The sequence below is a fragment of the Echiichthys vipera genome (assembly GCF_963691815.1).
Source record: "Echiichthys vipera genome assembly, chromosome: 18".
NCBI classification, from domain to species: domain Eukaryota; kingdom Metazoa; phylum Chordata; class Actinopteri; order Perciformes; family Trachinidae; genus Echiichthys; species Echiichthys vipera.
This window is the reverse complement of record NC_139843.1, coordinates 15694899-15722738: the sequence shown is the minus strand read 5'-3', so window position 1 is coordinate 15722738 and position 27840 is coordinate 15694899. Positions and strand designations below refer to the sequence as shown.

Here is a 27840-nt window from a genome sequence, read left to right as displayed (position 1 = left end):
TGTGTATGGGCTTTTATGTAGGTGTGTTTGTCCTGTTTTAATCGGCTGCATAATGTTATGTGATGTCCACAGGGTATAATGTCCTATGTATGCTGGGTGTTTATTTTATTATCTATTTGCCTCTGTCTGTCAATTTGCTCTTCCTTTGTTTTTTTTTTAATTTAATTTTTTTAAATATTTGCCTATACATGCATTTTATTTCTTTGATTTTAGGTTGCCTTTTGAATATCTGGCCAGGGACTACAGATGCAAACTAGCCTCTTTGGCTAACTCTGGGCTCACTTACAGCCTGGCTGTTGGTTAGTGTGCAATGTCCCTGAACTAAACCAATAAATAAATGAATAAACTTAAACGTAAGCATAATGAAAAATCCACTACTGTTAATTTTTAGCGGCAGAAAAAGAAAAAAAAGAAAAAAATCAGGAAGAAACTAATACTTTTAAAAATGAAATACACTAAAATAATAATAATCATAAAGAAAGGAAGTAAATAATATTAGTTAAGTAAAATAAGCACTAACAAAACACATGCAGTCACCCGGGACAGTCACTAGATGGAGCTGCAGCCAACGTTTTTGATCAGTGCTCAAACTTGCAGAGGCAAAGTGTTTTTTTTGTTTTGTTTTGTTCTTTTTTTTGACAATTAACAGCCTATAAAACAAACATCTTCACCTGCTACACAAAATAATCCTGTAGGCTGCTATAATAGTATGTTTTCGGCTTCAAATGGAGAGACCCGGAGCCTTTTCTCTTCTCCTGTCAGTGTAACAGTCTGTGCCATCTCACACGATGGCAGCAGCAGCCCTCTAACTTCCACTCGGCATAATTACACCCCCGTGATCCGCCCTTTATTTCCCCTCGCTCTCACAATCGGGACCTGGAAGTACACTTCCTCGGCCCTGCCCTGTCTGCTTCGGTGATGGGGCAGTGAGGATGCCAAAGCACGACAGTCCTGTGTAGACTTTATTTTCCATTTCATTCCTCAACTTCACTGATTTTTTTTTTTTTACCTGTTTGTTGCCATGTTGCGGGTTGTAGTAGAGTCGGCCAGGGGTCTGCCTAAAAAGAGAGTTGGAAGTCCTGATCCAATTGTCTCTGTGATTTTTAAAGGTAAGTCTCCCTTTAAAGTGTTAACTGTGATTTGCCTATGAGGAGAGAAAATCCCCAAAAAGGATGAAAAGTGTTTCAGCTGGGAGAAAAATGGCAAATTTATGACGTCACTCAATTCAATTTTTCACTTTGTTGTGATTTTATAGGTACTGCAATAACTTGGTATTCTCTTTCTTCTACTTGTGCACTAACTGGAAGCCCAGTAGTCCATGTTGAATTTTGAAATCTCAGCCTTTCCACTGTCAGTGCAGTCTTTATGAATGCAGTGTGTTTAAAAAACTTAATGCATTATTTATATTGCATCACTAAAGACCTTCCCAACATGTCACAGCATCTCCAGATGCAAAGGCAGCTGGGAAGGGATCAAGCTTGGACCTGTAGTGTACACATGAGTTGAGACAGAACAAAGAACGCTGTAACGGGGAGGAAAAAACAAGTTAGAAATAGTAGGGGAATCAGCTGCCAGCTACTGAATTAAAATGGCATCAGACACAGGATGGTATATTGCCTTCCTGATGCGGAAACAATCCTGGCAATCAGCCCTAGTTGCTCTCAGCTGTTTTCTTTGTACCTGTGTCATCGCTATCACCCACAGGTGTGGCAGCTTCTCTCTTTTTTCCTTCTTCCCTGTAAAGGCAGAAACTGCAGCCCACTGACACCAACTATCACCAACTATCAGTCTTTCCATTAAGTGTGCACAACTATGCCTGTTTAGATGCATTAATAACTTGTCAGCCAAACAAGTGGGTAAAATGATATTCACGGGCTGGTTGACCTACGTTTGTGTGTCTTAATCTTGAGAGACCACGCAGCGAACAACATTTTCTTTGTGAAGAATATTTATTTTAAATTTGATTTCCAATAAATATTCACAGATAAATAATTTTCACTTTCAGATGAGAAGAAGAAAACAAAATCGATTGACAGTGAGCTGAATCCTGTCTGGAACGAGGTAAATCAACACACACACACACACACACACACACACACACACACACACACACACACACACAGATCTCTATAGAAAAGCAGGGATAATTTATATATTACAAGCTAACCCCACCAAGGCAGCAGTGCATATCACATGTTAAACATAAATGATGACAGTCATCATATGACTGTATGCATTGGCCATGCTAAGAGATTATGTGACTGATGTATAGGAGTCAAGGGGGTTCAATGTGCAATGTGTTTTGAGTTGAGAAATCCTTATTTACACAGGTTCCATCAATTAAAGGTCCTGCTCTGAGGTAAAATGTTGCCTCTTCAGGACATAACAGCAGTTGAAGCACCATATCTGATGGACTGTGTCCCTCGTCTTGTCTTGCAGGTGCTTGAGTTTGACCTGAAGGGGACCCCACTGGACTCTAGCTCCTACATAGACGTGATTGTGAAAGACTATGAAACTATTGGGAAAGACAAGTAAGTGCAATACAAAACCCTGAGACTGAGCTCCCTGTTAGCTTTGGCTTTTTTTTTTTAGACAGATGGATTGCAGTGATGAAAGAGAAGATGTGCGCCTCACCTTACTGAATCACTGCGCAGACTTCTTGTCTGAACAAAAACTGAAATAAGTGTCTAGTCTGACAGTAGCTATTTCAGTTGTATGGATGTTAACAGGCAACACAGGCAGTCCAATATTATCTTTAATTAAAGTTCCCATAACTTAATGTGTCTTTCTGATTAATAAAGCAGGTTATGGTAATATATGAATACTCTGCAAGTATCAAAATGTTCAATCCACAGAGAAAGGCACACAGCCTGTATTCAGAAACTATGCCGTTTAAACGAGCCGTTAGGACTTCTGTACGTTGTGATGGCACAACTGTACTATATATAGACATAACGTGCCGCTACAGGGCCGTCATTCCCAAGCTGCAATGACTGTGCGGAGATGCAGAGAGTGAAGATGATGCTGAAGACTTGTAAACGCTGACCAATCAGAGCAGAATGGACTTTTTCAGGAGGGGGGTCTTAAAGAGACAGGCACGAAAACGGAGCAATTCCATTAGAGAGTGAATCCAGATATATTCGGACAGACAGAACGAGAAAAATAGTGTTTTTTAACATTAAATCATGTAAACATGTTCTAGTAGAAACCCAAAATACAAGTATGAACCTGGAAAATGAACATAATATGGGACCTTTTTAGGAGTCTCAATCTCGAGCACCTTGGCTGCAAAATAAGTATTTGTAAGTGCCAAAGTCCCACCACCTGCTGATTAGGATACACATAATTATCAACACCGACACAGTCAAAACAGGAATAGTATGTTAGATATGATTAAAGTTACCCTGTGCTTGAGTTATGTAGCTGGCTGGTTCTACCCCCTCACACCCTGCAGGCCGTGCTGGGACTTGCTGGGCTGTGTGGGATGACTGATCCTGATAGGGCAACAATGGCTAGATGAATTGCTGTTTGTTCTTTCTCTCTCTCTCTTTCTCTCTCTCTGGGATTTGTGTGGCACTCTGTCACTGAGGACAGGGGGAAATGTTAATAGAAAATACTTTGTGGCAGTTACTTGCCAAACTAGTGTAGTAGTGTGGCTGCAGTGCATATAGTATGAATGAACTACTTTAACTCTGTGTGAGGAGGAGGAGCTGCCATGCAAAATGCTTCGAAGTTGCTCCAAAACAGTTCAAGGTAGTTGCTTTCCATAGAAAGCCAGAATCACATATGGGACCAATCTAGACCAACCACAAAGAATGTTTCCTCGACATCACTAATTACTGCGATCAAAGTCTTGTCTGTGTTAAGAAAACAAAGCACATGATAGTGTATCTCTTTAGAAGTTACGCTGAACAGACCAGTGGTATATACGTTTTTCTGTTCATAACCTTTATCTAGTAAAAGTTCCCCCAGTGCATGGGTCACAACAGAGGGTGGAGCTTTTAAAATGTGCCTCTCCAGCACACGACTCCATGTTACATTGAGTAAAGTTTTCCACTCAGCTGGCCCGTCTGACACACTCCCTAAAGATCTACACAGTGGGAGCAGAAAAGGACTTCTCTCATTCTCAAGTAGTTTTCCAGCTGCTGTGATGGGAAATCTCTGCCATGGCAACGGAAGGGGAAGAACCCCCAAAAAAGGCAATCTGTGTCTTTTTAAATAATAAGATTTTAGGACAGAAGCAGAAGATTGTAGGACAAAGACTACTAACTAGAGTACTAGGGTACTAACTAGTACTTAACCATTAGAGGTCTATGCCTCATTTTAACCATCTTGTGAGACTTTAGCAATTATTGGGTCACTGTTTAGACACAACCCCTAAATGCCTAAAAGTCAGCCTACTAACAATGAAAATGGTGATATTTAGCAGGTCATGATAGCATGCTAACATTTGTTATGAGCACACCAATTAAGCTGAAGTTGATGGAATGCAATTCTTTACAGGAGTTCAGTAAATGTATTGGACTGATGAAAAGCAAGGGTAACACCAACAAACTACATGATTCATCTTCTGGAGACCATGAATATCATTACCAATTTCCACAGCAATCAATCTAATACTTGATATATTTTAATAGAAGAAATGTCAGGGGATCACCAGCGTTACTAATGATTGATCCTTTGGGGACTATGAATGCATTGCACTGCCGATTCCATAAGTAGACGTTAAAATATTTCATTGAAAAGATCTTTGATTTTGAACTTTGGTGGCACCAGAGAATATGTCAGATGACTATAAGTCACACGGGTTCATCCTCTGGGGACCTTGAACATCTCCAGCAAATATCAAAGCAATCCATCCAATAGTTATTGAGATATTTCACAAATGTCAAAGTCATGGTGGGGTTGGATAAAAAGTCAGAGGAACACCAGAGTGATAAGGATTTATTTATTTATCATCTGGGGATCATGAGTGTTTTTACAAGATTTCACAGCGATCTATCCAACAGTTGTTGAGATATTTCAGTCAGGACCAAAGACCATCCCTAAAGCCACAGCACTTGCACTTGGCTAAACATTAATACAGCCAAAAGTACACTTTAGTAAAACTAGTTCATGATTCAAAGTTAACTGTTAACTGCTGCTGTTAGTGTCTTTTTATTCTCATTTTCTGATTAGGATTCATGAACGATAGGAATTCGTAAAGCAACAGGACTGCAGACTTTTAGGAGTCATTGCATGGTTAGTTTTGTGATAACACTACCATACCTAGGAAATGGCCACCTAAATATTATCATTACCATTAAATATTAACTTGTTCTGCACAGATACACTTGCAGTGGTAAAATGTGGGAATGATAAAAAGAACATGGCTGGGAAAATGTATTCACATCAGAGTTTTGTTTAATTTCCTGTCTGCCGGTCACTTTCACTTACCTTATTTAGGAGAAATATTTCTAGATTTTCTAGACCTGCAGTGCAGAAAACTGTTGATAAATATGACGCCACAGTAATAATCATGGATCTGTGACTGCTCACTTTCACATGCTAGTCACAGATGTATCATCTCACTCATTCGTCCGAACAGATCTGTTAAAGAAAATGAGTTATGACAGTGGGCAGGGTGTAATCTTTTTTTTAAACTGAAACCCAGCCAGTGACACTCTTGCTCTGGAGCTGCTTTGATTGAAAGTCCCTTCTTCCCTTTTAACGGATGGGTGATCATAGTTATTTGGTTTGGATGAGTGAGAACTTCATGGTTGGTTCTTCCACTATAGCTACAGAAGGCCGACAAAGGGAAAACTGTATTTACATCCAATAATAATGCCATACACATTTCTTTCTGTGGGTGATTGCGATTGTTTGGACGTGGGGACTTGATCTTGGGATGTTCCACTGTGACTCACCAGGGCTTGGCATTAGTCACTAAGTCTGTTTTGGTCATTACACTGTGTTTACATGGAAAACAATGGGGGAAACGGTCAGTCTAAGCCAGTCTTCCATAATCTGTTCACAGTACATACAGTACTGGGCGGTAATAGTCGTCCCATAACTTTTGGAAGATGTTCAGGGTACCGCGTGGAGTGTTGGATACCATACACACATACTGTGTAACTAAGTATCTTCATATTTGAATGCATATTATAAAACTACCCCTACGTATTGTTGGTCACCCAGTGAGAATCAAGGCTACATACCAGGTTTATAGAGTCACTGACTCCCCAGAGAATCCCTGTATGAGCCTCCTTCCTGATATAGAGCTGCCAAAACAATAACTCTCCATCCTTTCTCCTCCCCACAAAACTCTGTTCAACTATTTGTACAGTGACTGAAAGGTAAATTTAGGGGGATTTGTTGGCAGAAATGGAATAGCATTTCATAATTGTTTTTTTCATTATGTACAAATGACCTGAAATAATCATTGTTTGTGTTATCTTGGTGAGTAACTGTGAGTGTCTGTCTTGGGAAAATTCCTCCCATCAGGAATGCTGCCAAAATCATATTACTCAGTCCAACCAAATAATGATATATAGTTTACATGGTGTACTGCATTCCTTTAGCTACATTGTTTTACTTTGAACACAGTACAGATAATGTTTTAACCTGCCAAACAGTGTTGCTAGTATATTATTTCATTTATTAGATACAATTAAAACTAATGTAGTCTGATACAACAGTCCTGCAATGAATCCTACCTTCATGAAGGTTAGAATGATTTATTATTCAGCCGGCCGTCACTCTTATAATTGGGTTGGATAAAATAATAGAAACAGCCGTACCAGAGTTTATTTGCTACATTTGAGATTTGTAATTTTTTTCTGAGAATGAATAGTATGTTGTTGCTTTCATATTTACTCATGTGTCCGAGCACAAACACGCCACACATAGAGCTGCGTAGTTTTCAGCTGCAGATAGCAATCAACCACAAGCAATAACAAACTGCTTCAGAGCAAGTGTTCAACCAAGACTACGTGGAAAGGCTAATGTATTTGTGTTTATCATTAGTCCGACCTCACATAGAGAGACACTTTGCCACTTTTTAGATTCATGCGATTTAGTCCTTGAAATATCTCAGGAGAAGTTAACGGTTAACATCCTCAACACAACCTGTTTGTCCCCTCTGGTAGGCGTTACTGAACACTGTATGCCAAAGCAGCCTCACAAAAGAACAGTTTCTTCCCACAGGCCTTCATTACTATATTATCAATAGGGGTTGATATCAGGCCATAGTGTCAATAATGCTCTAACTTATATTTTTATAATTTAAATACACGTTTTTTTTTTCCATTTGTAAATATCGCCCCTGTTAGTTCGAATATACACATACCGTCACAAACGCTTACATCATGTACAGGAAGCAAACTGTAGCAACATTAATAAATCCATATTTATTCATTGCCCCATTGCACTCTGGATCACTGCACTACTGTATTACTGTTTGCAAATAATATTCATATAATCATAATTATGTACATAGTAGTCAAACGTTGATATTTACCTTGCATGTGTGTCCTTGTTTTTAGCCTTTTATGTTTATTACTGTGTAGGTACATGAAGAATAACAAAAACGGACCAATTCCTTGTTTGTGTTATCACTTAATTGGTCAATAGAGCATATTCTTAATCTCTAAGCCACACAGCTCTCAACTTATTCTGCATCCTTTATTCACAGCTGGGTTGGTTTTTTTTTCAACGGTTTGATTTATTAGATTTTTTTTCTGTCGAAACATTAAAATGTTTATTTTAGGAAATGTTGCATTCCTTAAGGAAAATGCTTGACTCGGAGGCAAATCACTCAGTGTTTGATTCAGATGGTGAGTCAGTCTTATTTGGAGTTGCCTCAATACAGGTATACACGATTAAACAATTGAAGAATGCATAAAAGGCAATAATACATAATGTAATACAATAAATCAATAATAGAGAGGAGGCAAGACTAAAGGTGGAAACCTAAAGCAACTAACATGATAAAACCAAAGTAAATAAAAGAAGGGACGATTGTAGGGATAGTGTTTTTATTGGGAAGTTCCTGCTGTTTTCAGCGATCTTTTCAGGTTTATTGTTATTTAACCACTGGGAAATAATTGTTAAGGTCTAGTTTGACATCACCCTGGCTCTGTTTAAAGCTGGTACTCAAATGACCTTCAAAGTCGGTTCTCTATTCACAGATGATCAGATCCAAACACATGGTGAATCATGGCCGGTAGCTTCAGTGTTGTGTTGCTTGTGTGCTGTCTTGTAGGGTGCGTATGTTTGTCTGAGCAGGCAGGGTTTGTTAGCTCTGGGTGGTGACCTGATACATGCCCCTTTTGTGAATGTGACGTCGCTGAGTATTTTATTACTGCGTGGTCTGTAAACCGGATTATTCATATGCTGGCTGACTAGAACAGTAGCCTGAGTTTTACCTTATTAAATCAGTAAATCAGTGCAGAATTGTCACAAAGCAGATTCTCCCAAATCACACATTAAACACATATGAAATAACAGTATCTGATCAAATACAAATCCATGTCTGTGTGTAGAGGTCCCATATTATGCTATTTTCACGTTTATACTTGTTTTTAGGGTTTTTACTAGAACATGTCTGCATGCTTAAATGTTCAAAAAACACCTTATTTTTCTCATAATGTCTGTGTCTGAACATATCTGTTTGTATCTCAACACAGTTTCTGAATACGGGCTGTGTGCATGTTTTGATACGTTCACAGTGTTTATGTCACACATGAACCTGCTTTGTAATTTGTTTCCCTGCTGTTTTTTTCAGATTCCTCGGGTCAACCAAAATCTCTCTGAGAGACCTTTCCTCAGGTCAAATGAGATCAATGCCGTCCAAAAATGTTCCTTTGTGCAGTGAAAGTGGGCAGAATATTGGAGTAAGTTTATTTATTTATGACTTAAAAAATATGTATTGGCAACAGGAAGATTGTATTCTTTTTTAAAGAAATGAATAAAATAATAAACCAGCCAATCATTTAACTCCAGGCTACAATCGACCTTGTGATTGGCTATGATCCTCCAGCCAACGCTGCACCAAACCCCAACGACCCTCAGGCAGGAGATACCACAGTGGATGCTGGTATGTTTGTTCTTTTGTAGTGGTGCAGTGCAATGCAGTAAAGGTTTAATGGTAGCATTACGTTTAATTCTTTGATCATCATGTTTTCCTGCTAATCAGGTGGTGACGGTCAGGAGGGGGATGAGACTCTACCAGATGGGAGCCACAGTGGCTCTGCAGTGGTCCCGTCATCCCCTGGTCAGCCCGCTAACCTCCGCCAGCGGATGGCCAGGGCGCAGAATCGCCATCGACTAGTCAATAAACCTCAGGACTTCCAGGTCAGTGTCATTTCACTGAAGAACTTTCAACAAAGACAAACAACTACTGCGCCATTCTACATTTTTAATACGTAGTCATAATAATAAAACATTTTATTACGTTTTTTTGCCATTAGTTACCGAAAACATTTTCCACCTAAAGCTCAGATTGATCAGAAGAACCCAGTGTCATAAGTTATTTACTACATATATCCACAGTGATACCGTGATACTGTGTGTCTTTCAGATTCGTGTCCGGATCATCGAGGCCCGCCAGTTGTCTGGCAACAACGTGAAACCAGTGGTGAAGGTTAATGTGTGTGGAGAGACCCACAGGACGAGGATCAAGAGGGGAAACAACCCCTTCTTTGACGAGGTGCTCTCACTTCACGCTTACACAGAGATACAGTAGATGACACAGATTGGAAACGGCATAAAAATAATTATTTAGGTTCATGTTGTTCTAAGTGGTCCGCCTCTAATGTCTCCCTTGTCTATCTTTATTGAAACTTTGAGATTTTTTATTATTTAATTTTTTTCAAAATTTACAGATATTCTTCTACAATGTCCACATGCTGCCGTCTGATCTGTTTGATAAACACCTCAGCTTCAGGGTCAGTACACGTTGATTCTGACGTCCTGTTCTCTGTCATTATGTACAATTTATTTATTTATATATATATATATATATATATATATATATATATATAAATATATACAAACCAACCTGAACGCTCTTCTCTGCAGGTGTATAATTCCTATTCACTGAGGGCGGACAGTGTCATGGGAGAATTCAAGGTACCTTGCCTTATTTCATCTTTACATAACTGCTAATAAGCAAAATAATGTGGTCAATTCCTTTTTCATACGAGTCTGGCTGATCTTATTTTGTTCTTGCACACAGCTGGACGTTGGTTACGTTTATGATGAACCAGGTAAATTCATCACAAACCACAGATCTGAGTCATTTACATTTGCTCAGAGGATGCTGTTGTTTAGCCAGTGGAGGTCAGGATGTGAGAGGGTTATAATTTCTTATTTTTAGTTGGTTTGTATAATGTCGATGATGTTCAGAATAGGTGTTTCTGTAATGTGGCACTGCAGTTCACCTCAAGTGAATATTAGACTTAGATTTGGCAGGAGGTCAGAAACACAGCTCCAAATGAATGATAATGTTCCCCGTATCTGCTTGATGTGTAAATAAGTAACTGCTAGCTAACACGTTCATTGTAACAACTTAAAAGGTGGTGATATGTTTGTCTGTGGTGTTCAGTTTGTTTTATGCTGCCTGCAAATGGAAGGAAAAAAATCACTTACTGCAGAGCTGCAATTTGACAATAAATCCCCCAAATTTTTAGCTTAGTAAAACTGCAAGAGAATTGAAAAGTAAATGTATTGGGCGATTTCTGGGGTTTACTCAAAATTTTTAGTTTCTAACAATTATTTTTAAAACCTGGTCCTAATTTAAATGTAATTAGAATGTAATGTAAGTGAAAATTTAGAGTGAGTGGGGTGTGTGTGTGTGCTTTTGCAGCCCACTGTGTCATGAGGAAGTGGCTCCTGTTGAATGACCCAGATGACTCCAGCTCCGGGGCCAAAGGCTACCTCAAAGTCAGCCTCTTCGTAGTGGGAACTGGAGACGAGCCTCCGGTACGACCGATAGCCCTCAGATGACTTTCACTGGCGCTGGTTGCTTCCTCTTTCCGCATGTAAATATGGTCGCTTGCTCTCTTTCATCAACTTGTTTCTGTCCTTTGTATGCTGCAGGTGGAGAAGAGGGAGTCAAATGACGATCAGGATGACATAGAGAGTAATCTGCTGCTGCCGGCTGGTTTGACTCTGCGATGGGCCACCATGTCACTGAAGGTGTTCAGAGCTGAGGACATTCCCCAGAGTAAGATGAGCTGTAGTAATTCGTCTATATTTAACAATTGAAATGGCAATTTAATCCACACGACACACACAAAAATACTCCTACACACAAAAAACCCTTCAAACGGAATTATCTTCATTTTTCTGGCTGCCAAAACTAAACAAGAGTATGTGTATCATGCTGTTGAAAAATATTTTTTTTAAATGATTCTTCCGATGTTTCCTCATGTCAGTGGACGATGCATTCGTCCAGACCGTGAAAGAAATTTTTGGAGGCGATCAAAACAAGAAGAACCTGGTGGATCCCTTCTTAGAGGCTCGCTTCGCTGGCAAAAAGGTTCCCGGTTTTAGTTTCTCTCTTTTTTTTTTTTTTTAAGCTGCCGTGATAAATGTAAGCATGCTGGATGTGACGCTGTTGTGCTTCTGTTTCTCCAGCTCTGCACTCAGATCATTGAGAAGAACGCAAACCCAGAGTGGAACCAAATGCTGAACCTACAAGTGAAGGTTAGAGGAGGGAAAGCGGTGTTCTGACCCAGCACAAAATTAGTAAACCATGAATGAAATCCAGTCTTTTTAATTTTGCTTTCTGTGTTTTTTATTTGTAGTTCCCCTCTATGTGTGAGCGTGTCAAACTGACTGTCTTTGACTGGTAATTCAAAGAACATTTCAATTTATATTTAAGAGATGGAGCCTGTGTCATTTTTTTTTGTTTAAGAAGAGGCTGTGTGTGTGTGTGTGTGTGTGTGTGTGTGTGTGTGTGTGTGTGTGTGTGTGTGTGTGTGTGTGTGTGTGTGTGTGTGTGTGTGTGTGTGTGTGTGTGTGTGTGTGTGTGTGTGTGTGTGTGTGTGTGTGTGTGTGTGTGTGTGTGTGTGTGTGTGTGTGTGTGTGTGTGTGTGTGTGTGTGTGTGTGTGTGTGTGTGTGTGTGTGTGTGTGTGTGTGTGTGTGTCCATTTCCATGCCCTATCACCAACCACATGAGAATAATATAAGCGGCATATGACTCAGACTGTGCAGGCCCCTCCCTTCCCCTCAGTAACGCGCTCTGGGATCCTGTTGGCATTGTCCCTCAGCTTAATTTTCATGATTGTGTGTTTCCGAGCGAAAAGTCCAATGACTCGGCTCCAGGAAGGCTAAAGAGGAAAGGTTAGAAAAACTGTGTGTACCTCCAGAAGGTTTTGAAAACACACTCGGCTCCCAGTGCCAACAAACACATTGTTGGAAACATGTAGGCATGAACAAATAGAGCTGTTGTTTTTCTATTCCACGTACTTCCCTCTTAGAGATGGTGAAAAAGGAAAGCATAACAATACCCCTACATTAGCATGTTATTTAACAGTTAAATATGAGTGCACTGCTTTGTGTGTGTATGTAGTTTGAGTCTAAAGGTGCCGTGTGTGATTGCAGGGATCGTCTGACAGGAAATGATGCTATTGGCACCACATACTTGAACCTGGCCAAGATAGCCTCCTCTGGTGGAGAGATAGAAGGTAGGATTTTAGTCGGGTTTTTTTAAATACAACTTGTAAAAATTACATTTTTGTTTGAAATAAAGTGCCTGGATCATGTGAAAACTACTAATATACTTAACAGTTGTCATGTGTCTGTTTGTATTAACATCCAAATGATACCTGAATTGTCCTTTTTCTCCCGCAATAGAGGAACATGCGGGAAATGGGGAAATACCGTCCTTTGAAGGTTCAACTGTGCTCTTTTTTTGCTCTGTGTTGCATGAGATGTAACGCATTAAGCATGTTGTGCCTGCTAATTTACTAGACAAATGTAATTCTATGCACTGTGCACATTGCTAATAAAGCTTCTGTGCTCTGTTTGGATGTCAGTATTAAGATTTGAGTGTTTAAAGGTCCCATATCATGCTCATTTTCAGGTTCATTCGTGCATTTTGGGTTTCTGGTAGAACATGACAGCTCGTTCCTCTGTGGATTAAGAATATTTATATGGGACCTTTATTAACCATTTTGCCAACCGTTAGTGCCTGACACCTTCTTACTGAGCATTCACTTTTCCACTGCAATCTGTCCATCACCGCTGCCTGATATACCGCAACACACACTAACATTAAAGCTGAAGTTGGTAACATTCTGTTAAAAAATGCGTTTTCTTTAAATATTTGCTCAAACTGTCACTATATTCTGACGGCACGTCGAGGCAGATGATCTGTGAAAAAGTTATGACGCTCTATCTTCCTCTGTCTGCTCCCAATGTCATGTGCTAGATTCCACTGCAGCCGACTGACAACCAATCAGAGCAGAAGCGTCTCTGACGCAGTGTCAGTAACTTCTCATGAACTCTGATCAAATATCAAATAGGAATCAAGGCGCAGTGGAATCTAGCAGATGCCATTAGGAGCAGACAGAGAGGGCTCTTGGAGCAGACTGACAGAGGGTGGAAGGAGAAACTCGTGACTTTTTCACAGATTGTCTGTCATTGTGCTGTCAGGATATAGTGACAGTTACAGCAAATATGAATAAAACGTATTTGTAGTCGAAAGTTACTGACTTCAGCGTTAAAGCTTTGCTTAGCTTAGCTGGAGTCTCATCATCACGAGGTTAAGTCTATTTAAATGTCTCTACAGCTAACACAGGGCAGTCTGAAGTGGGTTTCCTGCCCGTCTTTGGACCTTGCTATATCAACCTGTATGGCAGCCCCAGAGAGTTCAGTGGCCTGCCAGACCCCTATGAGGATCTCAATTATGGCAAGGTAGTAAAGACTTGATTTTTCAGAATCTCATCTAGTATTTTATTCTTTTTCTTTATTTTCATCCCTGTCCTACATTCCCTTTTTATTGTTTTTTTTCCCCAACAGTTGATATGAATGTCTTTGCAGGGAGAAGGAGTGGCGTACAGGGGCCGGGTCCTGGTCGAGCTTTCCACCAAGTTAGAGGGCAAAGCAGACAAAGCGGTGGACAGTATCCATAGTGACGACATCCTGGTGGTGCAGGTATTATGATCATTTATCCGCTAAGTGTTACCTGACAGTGTGGTTGAGTTTGACAGCAGTGTGGTTCCACGCGTCATAAGGACTTAGTTTTAGTTAAAATATGTGCTGCTTCTCTTCCCCTTCTCTGTGTTCTTCCCTACATTAGAAGTACCAGAGGCGGAGGAAGTACAGTCTGTGTGCAGTCTTCCACAGCGCCTCCATGATACAGGAACCAGGAGAGCCAATCCAGTTTGAGGTCAGCATCGGTAACTACGGCAACAAATTGGACACCACCTGCAAACCGCTGGCCTCCACCACTCAGTATAGCTGTGCTGTGTTTGATGGTGAGTGATGAAGCTACATCATCTCATACTTACGCTCAAGACACGTCTGCTGTTTTGTCAAGAGTATTTTGAATTTGGGTGTCATTTTTCTAGGCAACCACTACTATTACCTGCCCTGGGTGGACACTAAGCCAGTGGTTGTGGTTCTCTCATTCTGGGAGGACATCAGCCACCGCCTTGATTCTGTCAACATCATCCTCTACATTACTCACCGCCTGGTAATTCTGCATTATCCCCTGTAATCCACAAAAAAAGTTCTGATTTATTGATAGGTTTGCAGCCATTGACGCCTGCTGTATTGTACCAATGTGTGAGAGTCAGTCATAAAGGTTTAAGATGGGAGCGTAATGCTCACCTCTAATTTGTTTTTGTTGCAGCAATCCAACCTGGAGGCATTTAAAACGGCCATCTGGGCTAAAGTCTCTGACAACCAGCTTGTAGAGGTGTGGCTGAAGTTGCTTAATCAGCTGATCGAAGACCTCGAAAGGTAAATAGAGGATGTGGTTAGGCTAAGAAATACAGCAAGATCGTGTTGTTTTAAAGGTCCCATATTGTATATTGTGTTTGTTTGTTTTTATTATAGAGATGGTCAAGGTGCTATGCAAATACTGTTAAAGTGTCAAAACACATACAGAGAAATACACACATCCTGTATTCAGAAACTGTGGCTTTCAACGAGCCGTCAGGACTTCTGTACGGTTGTGATGTCACACTATATAGGTAGAAAGTGCTGAGTCATTCCTCAGGTGAAATGAAGGTATAGAGAAGCAAGATGATGCAGATTACCTGGAAAATCTGACCAATCAGAGCGGACTGGGCTTTCTTCAGAAGGGGCTTTTAAAGAGACAGGCGCAAAAACTGAGCATTTTAGACTGGGTGAGGGTGAATACAGCTATATATTGAGACATAATGAGTTTTTGAACATTAAAGCATGTCAACATGTTTTAAAAGAAACCCAAAATTTAAGTATGAACCTAAAAAAACTTTTTAATGAATTAAAACGTCAGATGAACCAAATAGAGTTGGGTGAAAAAGAAGGAAAATCTGTTCAGTTTCACAAACAACAACAACAAAAAAGATAAAAACATATTTGGTCATAGGGATTTTATAGTTTACTGGTTAATTATTTAGAATAATCACAGTTCAAATGAATTCGCTTGCGTCCAGTTTCCCAACACCGGAGCTGGAGGGCCGCTCCAACCTGACATCTCTGGACATCCAGATCAAGAAGATGCGAGACAGCGGTTTGACCACCATCAAGGACGGAGCTAGGCGCATGAGAGAGGAGGCCCGTGAGATCCGTGACACTCTGCCTGACTTAGAGTCCTGGGTGGCCAAACTTAAACTGCTGGCTGAGGAGGTATGCATACAGCAAGCATTTGAGCATTTGAAATGACCACCTTGGACTCTAAAATAATGTCTTCGAGATTATTATTCATTTTGCCCATCCATAATTCTGCTTTTGCTCACATGTTTTTGTCCAGCCCCAGAACAGCATGCCTGATGTGATCATCTGGATGTTACGGGGTGAGAAGAGGGTGGCCTACAGTCGCATCCCCGCTCACCAAGTCCTCTACTCCACATACTGCGAGCAGGCCTGCGGTCAGCACTGTGGCAAGATACAGACTGTCTTTTTACAGGTACACTTTGCAGTAAAAAAAAAAAAAAGAGGAAAATTGGATGTGAAGTGTCTGTCAGCTAAATAGTAAAATTAGCAGTTTGGTACTGCTGTTTTTACTATAAGGTTCTGCTCGAGCATGGATTTCTCTCAAATCATTATGCTAATGTGATTATTTTTTTGTTTCCCTCAGTACCCCATGGACAAGACCAATGGTCTGAAGGTGCCAGTTGAGCTTAGAGTCAACATGTGGCTGGGTCTGTCTGCACATGAGAAGAAGTTCAACTCCTACTCTGAGGGAACCTTCAGCGTGTTTGCTGAGATGGTATATTAATCCAAATATACTGGTAATGCCGCATTTCAGAACCAGCAGTCAAAACGGCATCTAAAATCGAACATGTCCCCCTTTTTGCGTTACAGTACGAGAACCAGGCCCAGGTGTTTGGGAAGTGGGGGACTACGGGGCTCGTGGGGCGCCATAAGTACTCGGATATAACCGGCAAACTGAAGCTGAAACAAGAATACTTCTTGCCCCCAAGAGGATGGGAGTGGGAAGGTGAATGGTTCATTGACCCAGAGAAAGCGTGAGTATAATTGTAGACGACGATTTGGCATCTTTCCTATTCTCAAATGCAAAACATTTGACCAAGAGAGGAAGACCTTGTGATTCGGGGGGGGGGACAAGATTGTCTTAATGTAATGAAGACTTGACTTCTTGACTTCAAGTAGAGGAAGTGGGCTGCATCTGCTCTCTACTGTTTACATTCCTCTCATGCCTTCGGCTTAGACCATGATTTAATGACAAAGTAACAAACTGTGCCAGTGAGCCGTAAGGTATTCACTTGCTTTTTTTTATTCTACATTCGTCAACCACTATTCTATTTGCACTTCAATCTTGACTCAAGTTTACAATTCTTGGTTTCCCATGGCAACATTGTCAGTACATTTCTGTGAGGACTAACTGCTATGTAACAGACATGTGACAAAAATAAAGTGGAGAAACGCAACAAATCCAGTTTCGCTCACACAGGTCATGAGAGGACATGTTTGTTTTTTTATCTTACATTTCATATCATCACATATCAAGAGTGAACCATTACAATATAAAATTGCCTATGCGGAGCAACAAGAGGAGAACACACTTTGACAGCTTTATTTGGATAACATTTTTAATGGATCGTGGCCAACAGTTGAGTAACGCCCAACTTGTAAACATGTTAAGACGTGCAAACCGTTTTCTTCTCTCTCACGCTGCATTAACTTCATCTTAGAAAAGTTGTGGCATGTGTTAGTGTGTCTTTTTTGGTACGACCACTGGATGGTGCCAATTCTCACACACTGTGGCTTTAAAGTAGTCTTTTTAATAAAATGTTTTCAGGTGCAGATGGTATATATGTTTGACTTTGTGTTTCAGTCTCTTAACGGAGGCAGACGCAGGACACACTGACTTCATGGATGAGGTGTTCCAAAATGACACTCGCTTCCCTGGAGGAGAGTGGAAGCCTGCCTCCGAGCCCTACACTGATGTGGTGAGAACAGCATGCCGATGTGCAAATAATGTGCTTTAATACGTCACCCAAGCAGTTAATCATTTTCCTTGTCTCTGTAGCACACAATGACTCATTACCTATAATGGAAGAGTAATCTTTAATCTATTCTAATATATGAGTAGGCCAATAGACGCATGATGGAAACAAATGTCAAAATGAGGTTTGGTGTCACACAGAATGGAGAGGTGAGCCGTAAGCCTCAGGAGTTTGATTGTCCTCCTGGTTGGAAGTGGGAGGACGAGTGGACCGTGGATGACAACAGAGCCGTGGACGATCAAGGTGCAGACATTTACTTTACACCAGCTAAAATCTAGAGAGTAGTGTTCTTCCAGCTGTTTATATAAGTAGTTCTTTAGAAGGACAGCGTTGGAACGCAATGACTAAATTGTGTTGGATGTTTCTTTCTTTCTCTCTTGCTTTCCCACAGTTCCGACTCCCTCTTGCGTCCCTGCTCATCATAATGATGAATTAAACTCACACAATGTGGTAAACTTATAATGAAACCAAGCGAAATTATTTGTGCACATTTGTCTGTGTGTGCGCACTCCACAGGCTGGGAGTATGGAGTTACCATTCCCCCAGATAACAAGCCCCGCTCCTGGGTTCCTGCGGAGAAGGTGTACCACGTCCACCGCAGGAGAAGACTGGTTCGACCTCGCAAGAGAGCAGCACTTCCTGGAGGAGCCGCTGTGGAGGTCAGCATAGGGAAATGGGGCAGTGCTACTGTATATAGTGTGCATCATTTGTACTTTGCTGCCAATTTTGAAAAATGTAATATAGGAAGCAAATTTTGCAGATTTTGATTATGTAGTAATTAAGGGATAATGAAAGGTGAGCCAGTCATTATTGCAAATTAAACCCCAACATGAAGCAAATCAACCTGAAGTGGTTTAATGTACAATAATAATCCGCTCACTAGACATTTTCCCACTTGTTACACAGCTACTTACGAAAGAAAAAAGAAATATGTACACAATATTGATTTTATTGATTTAGAAATAGTTCTCCATAGTCTAGGATCAAAGCTGTGCCAATAGCAACAGTCTGTTATTCAGATATAACTGACCGTAGAATGCAGCGATAGACAAAACCATCTAATAAAGAGACTGATATCAAGATGTCTCTTTATTTCACAGTTTATAATCATGATCATATAATCAATGCTTCTTTATCTTTACTTACAGAGGCGGGACCAAGGTGACCCTGAGGGCTGGGAATTCTCTTCTCTGATTGGCTGGAAGTTCCACAGGAAGGAGCGCTCATCGGATACTTTTCGCCGCAGGCGTTGGAGGCGGAAGATGGCACCAGAGGACCGGCTTGGAGCATCCGCCATCTTCCAGCTGGAGGGGGCGTTAGTGAGTAAAAGAGAAATAAATGTTTTATTCTGCTCTGCACCGCATATTTGGGTCAGGATCTGTTTTTTTTTCTAGTTTGACTGTGGCTTAAATAGTCAGAATGCAACATTTAAATATCATCCACATCTAAGTAGGAGAGGAAGGGCTTGCATAAAAGCATGACCCGGATCTGAGCTCACAGAGTCACCAAATATTTACTTATGTATTAAACACATCTACAGTGCCATCTTTTTATTTGGCAGAGAGTGGCGCATGAACCCGGCTTAAAGCTTTGAGATGTCTGCTTTGGTTTACTCTGCAGGGTGTTGATACTGAGGAGGAGAAAAAAGGCTCCAAGGGTGATGCCACCAAGCTGTTTGGTGCCAACACACCCACTGTGTCCTGCTCCTTTGACAGTGAGTGGTGCACACATGGACACATTATACAAAAAATGTACACAAATATATGCTACAGAATAATGTTTGTTTGTTTCTCCACAGGGTCACATATTTACCATCTCCGTGTCTACGTCTATCAGGCACAGAACTTGGCATCTATGGACAAAGATAGTTTTTCTGGTAAGATTTTACTTGATTGGCCAAAAATATGATTTGATGATTGGTTTCCAAAATCAATATTAAGGCCGCTGGTGGATTTTTTTTTTTTTTTTTAAGGATTACAGGATTAAAATGAGTTGTCTCATTGCAAAATAGCTGTTAAATGATGTGAAAAGATGACAATTAAACCACAGTTTGTTTTTCTTTGCAGATCCGTACGCACACGTCTCCTTCCTGCATGTTAGTAAGACAACAGAGAAGCTGCGGGCGACACTGAACCCGACCTGGGACCAAACTCTGATCTTCAGTGATGTGGAGATTTACGGAGATCCCCAGAACATCGCTCAGCGTCCCCCTGAAGTTGTTCTGGAGTTCTACGACAATGACCAAGTGGTAGGTTGTGGTAGATATACGCATAGAAAACATATGCACAACTATAAAGACGTGTGGTGTCAGTACTCAATGATATACTCTGATACCTGTAAGATATTTAACTTCGGGAATCATAAATTAGCAGGGGAAAAAACAAATTATTTGAATGAAAGTCTCTCAAGCAGAAACCTCCATCGGTCTTGAGTTTGAAGTTTGACCTTTATGGTATGAACTGCCTTAAAAAAACTATTATTTTCTTCTTGTTTCCTTCCAGAAATGTTCACCTTTCACTAACACTGAAACTCTAATGTTAAAAAAAAAACTGTTAGTAACAGCATGAAAATATAACTGTACCTAGGGGAAGGATGAGCTCCTGGGCCGCAGCATTTGTGCACCACTGGTGAAGTTGAATCCAAGCATGGATCAGACACCCAAACTGCTGTGGCACCCCATCATCCAGAAAGGTCAAAAGGCCGGGGAGGCACTGGTGGCTGCAGAACTCATCCTTAAAGACAAGGTTTGTCCTGAAAGTCATGGAGAACTGTGTGAATGTAAGAAAAATGCATGGTAAAATCATAAAAGCAAGCATAATCCATACTCTCCTGTCTCCGTCTTTGCAGTCGGGTGAGTCAGATCTTCCTCTGGTTCCCTCAAAAAGAGCTGAGAACATCTACATGGTTCCTCAAGGCATCCGGCCTGTGGTGCAGCTCACTGCTGTGGAGGTAACCCGCCACCTTCAGACACCGTCCCTGAAAACTGATGCACATAATGTATCTAACATCCCCTCTGTGTGTGTGTTTGTTTGTTTTTTCGTTCGTTCAGATTCTCGCATGGGGTCTGAGGAACATGAAGCCGTACCAGCTGGCCTCAGTGTCGTCACCCAGCCTGGTGGTGGAGTGTGGCGGGCAGAGGGTGGAGTCAGCTGTCATTAAGAACATAAAGAAGAGCCCCAACTTCCCCAGCTCTGTCCTCTTCATCAAAGTGGTAATGGCTGGGTTACACAACCTTGGGCGTGTGGGTGTGGAACTAAAGCAAATAAGTACCTGGGAGAAAAATAAGTTTAAATCTATTGAAGAAAAGAAATATTAGCCAAAATCAAAACAAACTATGTAAATCACATCTTCCCTCCACCCTCCAAAGCTCCTTCCAAAGGAGGAGATGTACACTCCTCCCATTGTGCTGAAGGTGATCGACCACCGTCCATTTGGCAGGAAGCCTGTGGTGGGCCAGTGCACCATCACTACTCTGGAGCAGTTCAGATGTGACCCATACGTCATCACTGCAGAGGGAGCCATGTCTTCTAAAAGTAAGGACGCATACAACAAAAAAACAGATTAAGACAGAGACCAAAAAAGAAAGGTTGTTCTAATGTTGTCTCACTATTTACAGTGGCTCTGATGGCTTCTCCATCCAAACATCTCTCTATTAACATGGAGGAGTCGAGACCGCTGTTAGAAACTCAGGTAAAGTCGGCCACCGTAACGTATTCCCCATGTTGTTTGCCACTAATAACTGTTTAATTTTGCTTCCTCTTGTAACTAAGAAGTGTGGAATTTGACTCGAGTCAAATTTGACAGACTTGATTACTCTGGCTTACAGTTCATGTACAGCATGTCTGCTGCTGTCAACAAAATGGCTTCCCCTACCTCCTACTTTGTATGTATGGTCACTTACTATAGCTTTCTAATTCACAAGGCTGGGCACCAATGACACCGGAAGGCTGAGATCACTTAATCCACAGCACTACGACCAAATGACTCATATTAACGTCACAATGCTATTAATCTGTGCGGGAATTGTCACAATAACTGCAACTTAATTTGTCACTAATTTAATGAGCACATTTAATTTTTTTCCCCACAGCAAGGGCGTAACATGTACAGTAAATGTGCCCCGGAGCAAATTAAGACAGCAGGAATCTCACTCTAACATGGAAGTGCAATGTTAGACAATTTGGAAAATGTGCTTATTTAATTTTCTGCCGAGAGTTAAATGAGAAGATTGACCACTCTCAGTATGCTAAACCATAAAGAACGGAAAAAGGGGGGAAACCGCTAGCCTGGGTCTATCCAGAGCTCACTAATTCAATTTTACTCACTAAAATTGTTGTTAAATCAGTGACTTCCTGAGGTCTCTGTTGGTTGCCCAGCAACCTCCATACTGATAACAAGGCTCCAGGAAGTTACTGCCCCTGGCCCAGGGATGTATCCGGTCAGCTAAGCTAACCAGCTGCTGGCAGTAGCTTCTTGTTTAGCATACAGACATGCCAGTGAGTCACTCTTCACATCTAACCCGTGGCAAGCAGCAAATATTATATTATTATGATAATCAAAACTCGAAGTCAGTTGTCTCTCATGGCAGGCATGGATATTAGTAATCCCCTGGTGCCATGTTGCAGGTCAAGGGACGGGTGGTGTTAGTGGGCCACCCAGGCCACCCTTAAAGCATTGGCACATTCTGCTCCGCCCTTTGTTACGCCCTTGTTTTCAGATTCGCTGTCAATCATGAAATTGCCCCGGGGATCTCTTTATCAACCTTTCCTTCACTTTCTTGTCAATATTTGTAGCCTATTGTTTATACTGTATGTACTGTGTGTTTTGGTGTGTTTGTTACTGTTGTACTGTATGTGTATGTACTTGTCGTGACGTCTCTTCTGTTTTGTGTCACGTCACATCTTCTTTCTCCAAAAGATTGTAGAGAAGGTGAGAGTAAACCAGAGAGCATGACTTGAGATTTCAGATTCTTATACCAAACGCGGAGAACCATATATATGAATATTAACAGTGTGCAATTCAATCTCTAGGAAAAAGAGACGGTGGATTGGTGGAGTAAATTCTATGCTTCAACTGGAGACCAGCTGAAGTGCGGCCCATATATCAAGAAAGGATACGACACCCTCAAAGTCGGTTTTATCTCTTACCTCTGTTAATTCACTTGTGTGTCGTTGCTTACTAAGTGTTGTAGATGACTTGAACGTGACTGTGCATCCTCAGGTGTATGAATGCGAACTGGAGGATGTCCAGGAGTTCAAAGGGCTGACCGATTTCTGCAACACCTTCAAACTGCAGCGGGGCAAGAATGAAAATGGTGACGATGACCCCACTGTGGTCGGAGAGTTGAAGGTAGTGTGACGGCTCTCAGAACACTACAACATAATCAGAATTTATCAAAAGGGAAGCTTGTAAAATGAGCTGAAACTCCTCAGCCCAGCGAGTCAAATTTGGTTTGTGCATATCCTTGTACCCGCAGGGTTCGTTCAAGGTGTATCCTCTGCCGGACGACCCAGGCGTTACTCCCCCTCCCCGTCAGTTCAGAGAGCTGCCAGACAGCGGACCTCAGGAGTGTCTGGTCAGGATTTATGTGGTCCGGGCCATAGACCTGCAGCCCAAAGACAATAATGGCAGAGTGAGAATTAATCTGTATTATCAGGAATAAAAAGCAGCATATTTCAACAGTCAGCACCTTGTGCTTGAACCTGTGCTCTCTCTACTGTTCAGTGTGACCCATACCTGAAGATTTCACTGGGAAAGAACACGGTCGACGACAGAGACCATTACTCACCAAATACCACCAGCCCTGTGTTTGGAAAGTAAATGCTATGAACGGACCAATTTACGCAATGGAGAATATAATATGGAGAGTAACTGTAGTGCACCCTCTTAAACGCTCCCTTTTCTTTCGTTAGGATGTTTGAGATGACATGTTTCCTGCCCCAGGACAAGGACCTGAAAATCTCTGTCTATGACCACGATCTGCTGACCCGGGACGAGAAGGTCGGTGAGACCGTTATTGACCTGGAGAACCGCTTCCTGTCCCGATACAACTCCTACTGTGGCCTGCCACAAACCTACTGCATGTAAGGAAATGCGTTAAAGATGAAATTTAGGAAATATTCCTAAAAACCTTCAGTCAGGATCCTTACTTTCATTTCTGTTTGTTTCTCAGTTCCGGTATCAACCAGTGGCGGGACCAGCTGAAGCCTTCTGAGATCCTGGATAACCTGGCTCGTCTGAAAGGCCTGTCCAAACCCAGGACAGAAGACAACGGAACGTCGCTCGCCTTCAATGGCAAAGAATACACGCTGGCTCAGTTTGGTAATGTCAATGGTTAATACATATGTAATGTATAAAGGAGTGATTCACCCCACATCAATACCAATGATTTTATATCAAACCTTTCTAAAAACAATTTAAGAGACATTAAGTAAACTAAACTTTAAACTGCCTTTGAATCTTACCCCCACCCAAGCTTAAAGCAATTCTTACCTTTTGTGGCAGTGCAGGGCACAGTGAAATGTAAAAGAAATCCGCCAGGTGTTGAAACTCGATCAATGTTCGATTCTCATATTTCTGATAATTGTCAGACCAATCATTTATTCAGTCCGACTAAAATGATTGGCTGAGCTTCCTGCCTGTCATCCGTTGAGGTGTCCCTTTCGGTTGCCTACCACTGTAACCGCTTGTGAGGCTGGGGGAGGAGGGAGCGTCAGAGGTCAGGCAAGGGGAAGAGGGTGGGACTTTGGAGGGAGGCGGAGTTGTTCATGTTCAAATTTTTAGTAAGTGCTAAGACACGCCGGAAATTTAAGAATTACTCTAATAGGCTGTTGTTGTTGATTTTGTTTTTTGTTTTGCCTAGTCCACCCTACTGTGCAGAACATGACCTCATTGGTCATCATGATGAGTACTAACCAAATACAGTATAGTAAACTAGGGCGAGACTATAGGCAGCTTCATCTGAATTCCACAGCCCACTCACTTGTCCAAGCACCATCACTGTATAATCAGTTCTGAATTTTGAGTGCAGCTCCTTTTAATCTCAGATCTAATTTGACTACTTATAATATAACGTAAGTCTGAATAAGCTGTATCAAAACATGTTTCCACATCTAGAGAACAACAAGGAAATTCATGAGCACCTGGGTCCGGCCCGAGAACGCCTCTGTTTGCACGTGCTCAGAAAACAGGGACTTGTCCCTGAACACGTGGAGACCAGGACCCTTTACAGCTCCTTCCAGCCCACTCTCTCTCAGGTCAGATGCCACGGCTCACATATACTGTCTCTGTACACATCCACCCTGATGAAGCTATTTTGTAAAATCTATATAATGTGTTGATTTAGGGACGGCTTCAGATGTGGGTGGATGTTTTCCCCAAAAGCATTGGCGTCCCTGGACCTCCCTTTGACATCACACCACGCAAGCCTAAGAAGTAAGTGTCGTGCGGCTCTTCACTACTTCATCACTGGTCACAGAGTTAAAGCCCCCTGTTTGAACTTTTAGGTATTTCCTGCGTGCTGTGATCTGGAACACAACGGACGTGACTTTAGACGAGACCAGCATCACAGGAGAACACATGAGTGACATCTACGTCAAAGGGTACGACTTAAAAATCATTCCGATTAACATTTTATTTAAAGATGATGCTCTTTTTAAGGTTCATTCTTGTATTTTAGGTTTCTACTAGAACATGTTTGCAGGCTTTAATGTTAAAAAAAAAAAACACCTGGTCTGGGCATTTTTTTACTTTCACAATATTTATATAGCACTTAGACCTGCTTAGTCATCAAAACAGACATAGAAGTCTCAGTTTTTACAATATGCAACCTTTAATTCTGTAAAGTAGGTTACTTTGGACCTTGTTGGGACAGGAACAACGCTCATGCCTGTTGTTCCCTTTTGCCAGGTGGATGCCAGGTATGGAGGAGGACAAGCAGAAGACTGACGTCCACTACAGGTCTCTGGACGGAGACGGCAACTTTAACTGGAGGTTCGTCTTTGACTTCGAGTACCTGCCTGCTGAACAACTCTGCCTCGTGTCCAAGAAGGTGAGCCTTGTCCAGATTATCAATCAGTTGACTTAAAATAAAAAAACATAAGATTTTAATTTTGTACAGATGGAAAAACAAGGCCAATTGCTAATGTAGGGCATTTTTTCACACGTTGTTTATTCAAAAAGGAGCGTTTTTGGAGCCTTGACAAAACCGAGTTCAGGACTCCCCCCAAGCTGATTGTTCAGATATGGGATAACGACAAATTCTCATTGGATGATTACCTTGGTAAGTCAGTTTAAAAGTAAAGCAAAACTTAACTCGTTCCAACTATTCGATGGACCTAGAGACCACCCTTACAATACCTGACCATTGTGGTATAACACCATGTGATCCCAGGCACACTGGAGCTGGATCTGCGTAACCTGGTTCCCCCTGCGAAGACCCCTGAGAAGTGCTCTCTGAAGATGATAGATGATCTGGAGATTGAGGGTCCACACAAGACGGAGCATGCCAAGTCTCTGTTTGCTCAGCAGTCGGTCAGAGGGTGGTGGCCTTGTTCTATTGAACAGGATGGAAAGAGGGTCCTGGGCGTAAGTATGAATAGAAAAGAAAAAACACCCAGAGAGAGAGTGCCTCCTTTTTAAACCTGTACTATTGAGCAAATGAATTAGCAATAAGAGGGTCGGATGGGACGACTTCCTCAGAGTTAAATATGTTTTGCAGTAGACTCTTTGCAGGAAACCAAAGGAATGTCATAACTCTTGATCATGATGTCTGCTGGTTTTGTGTTTGCAGGGCAAAGTGGAGATGACCCTGGAGATTGTAGGTGAAGCAGACGCAGACGAGAAACCTGCAGGGAAAGGCAGGGACGACCCCAACATGAACCCAAAACTGGACCCTCCCAAGTAACAACCCTCACCCTGCGAAACACACATCCTTTACATCTACATTCTACAGAACGAGTCTCTTTTAACTGATGTTTACCATAAAGTGTTTTGCAGTTAACACAAAGATTACTTTTCTTTTTCTCCCCCATAACCATCAGTCGCCCAGAAACATCCTTCTTTTGGTTCACCAACCCATGTAAGACCATGAAGTTCATTGTGTGGAGGAGGTTCAGGTGCCTCTTCATCGGACTCATCATCCTCATCATAGTGCTTCTCTTCCTCGGCATCCTGTTGTACTCTTTACCGGTAAGGACACACGAGAGGTATCTAAGAGTATTGGTCATGCGCTGTGACATCATTTGGACCGGCATGGTTTCCAAATAAGACACAAATGTTCAACGTTACGGGCCACACGCTGATGTGCAATTCTGAGGCTGTGTGCTCTACGTATGACTTGACTTTGACTCTCTTTTGCCTTTTCTAGAACTACATCTCAATGAAGATAGTGAAACCGCTACAGTAACTCTACAATGGAGGGGGAGCTCTGGAGCTGGAAAGGACCATTTCAAATATCTACAGGATCACAATAACTGGGTACAACTATTGTTAAAGCATCTGAATCTTTTGTTTTTTTTACTGCCTATAGTATTTTATAAAGGGCTAAATGGGAAGGGGTGTACAATCGCACTGTGTTCTCATATTTTTCCATGAACACTTTGTCTACACTGCTAAAACTGTGAGACTTCTGAGAAATCCATTTGTGATTTGTTTCCAGAACACTGCTTTTAATCTCTCTCTCACACACACACACACACACACACACGCTGAAGAGTGAGAAACTAGAACCCTCCGTTACAGTTTAATGCAATTCGATGCAACCGTCCTGTAATGAACTCATTTTTAATGGTTGGTGATCGTGTGTGCAAAAGTTCACCTCTTTGGGTATTTTCAAAGGTATTTAGTGATTATGTTGTATCGGACTGCACATTATTGTAAGGCGTTTATCCTACTTTTACGTACTGTAAGTAAATTAGTTGTTTAAAAGTGAATAATAAATAATAAATTACAATATTAAAAGTTTCACCAAGGTAGTATTTATTAGTGTATTGTTGAATTTGATTACATTATTCTGTACAAGGGTATTTTTCTGGTCACTCAAAGTAATCATGCCAAAAACAACTTCAGACTTCAGTTATCAACAGTCGTGTCAAGTGTGTCTGTCTTTTGTATATTACATCTTCACAGAGCTTTTTAAATTAAATATATTAAAACATTATTCACCCAGTGC

General features: G+C 41.3%; 1 protein-coding gene across 1 annotated transcript; it reads left to right on the top strand.

Moving 5' to 3' along the window:
• Nucleotides 1-919: 919 nt before the first annotated feature.
• LOC310960906 (myoferlin-like) lies at nucleotides 920-27828 on the top strand. Its single transcript, XM_083932758.1, is given in 53 exon segments — nucleotides 920-1109; nucleotides 2006-2061; nucleotides 2440-2531; nucleotides 8765-8873; nucleotides 8983-9076; nucleotides 9176-9333; nucleotides 9560-9688; nucleotides 9864-9926; nucleotides 10060-10110; nucleotides 10217-10247; nucleotides 10847-10962; nucleotides 11080-11206; nucleotides 11418-11521; nucleotides 11620-11688; nucleotides 11790-11833; nucleotides 12589-12671; nucleotides 13778-13902; nucleotides 14029-14142; nucleotides 14288-14465; nucleotides 14559-14683; nucleotides 14843-14952; nucleotides 15633-15825; nucleotides 15950-16105; nucleotides 16277-16408; nucleotides 16504-16667; nucleotides 17498-17612; nucleotides 17810-17912; nucleotides 18186-18328; nucleotides 18818-18988; nucleotides 19290-19383; nucleotides 19468-19545; nucleotides 19736-19917; nucleotides 20255-20413; nucleotides 20517-20618; nucleotides 20719-20880; nucleotides 21037-21202; nucleotides 21286-21359; nucleotides 22700-22798; nucleotides 22890-23018; nucleotides 23146-23301; nucleotides 23394-23485; nucleotides 23582-23752; nucleotides 23842-23990; nucleotides 24786-24925; nucleotides 25015-25103; nucleotides 25175-25270; nucleotides 25578-25719; nucleotides 25851-25956; nucleotides 25959-26053; nucleotides 26055-26255; nucleotides 26461-26570; nucleotides 26711-26858; nucleotides 27037-27828. Coding segments are annotated over 53 exon segments (6222 nt in total). The 5' UTR covers nucleotides 920-1021; the 3' UTR covers nucleotides 27076-27828.
• Nucleotides 27829-27840: the final 12 nt, after the last annotated feature.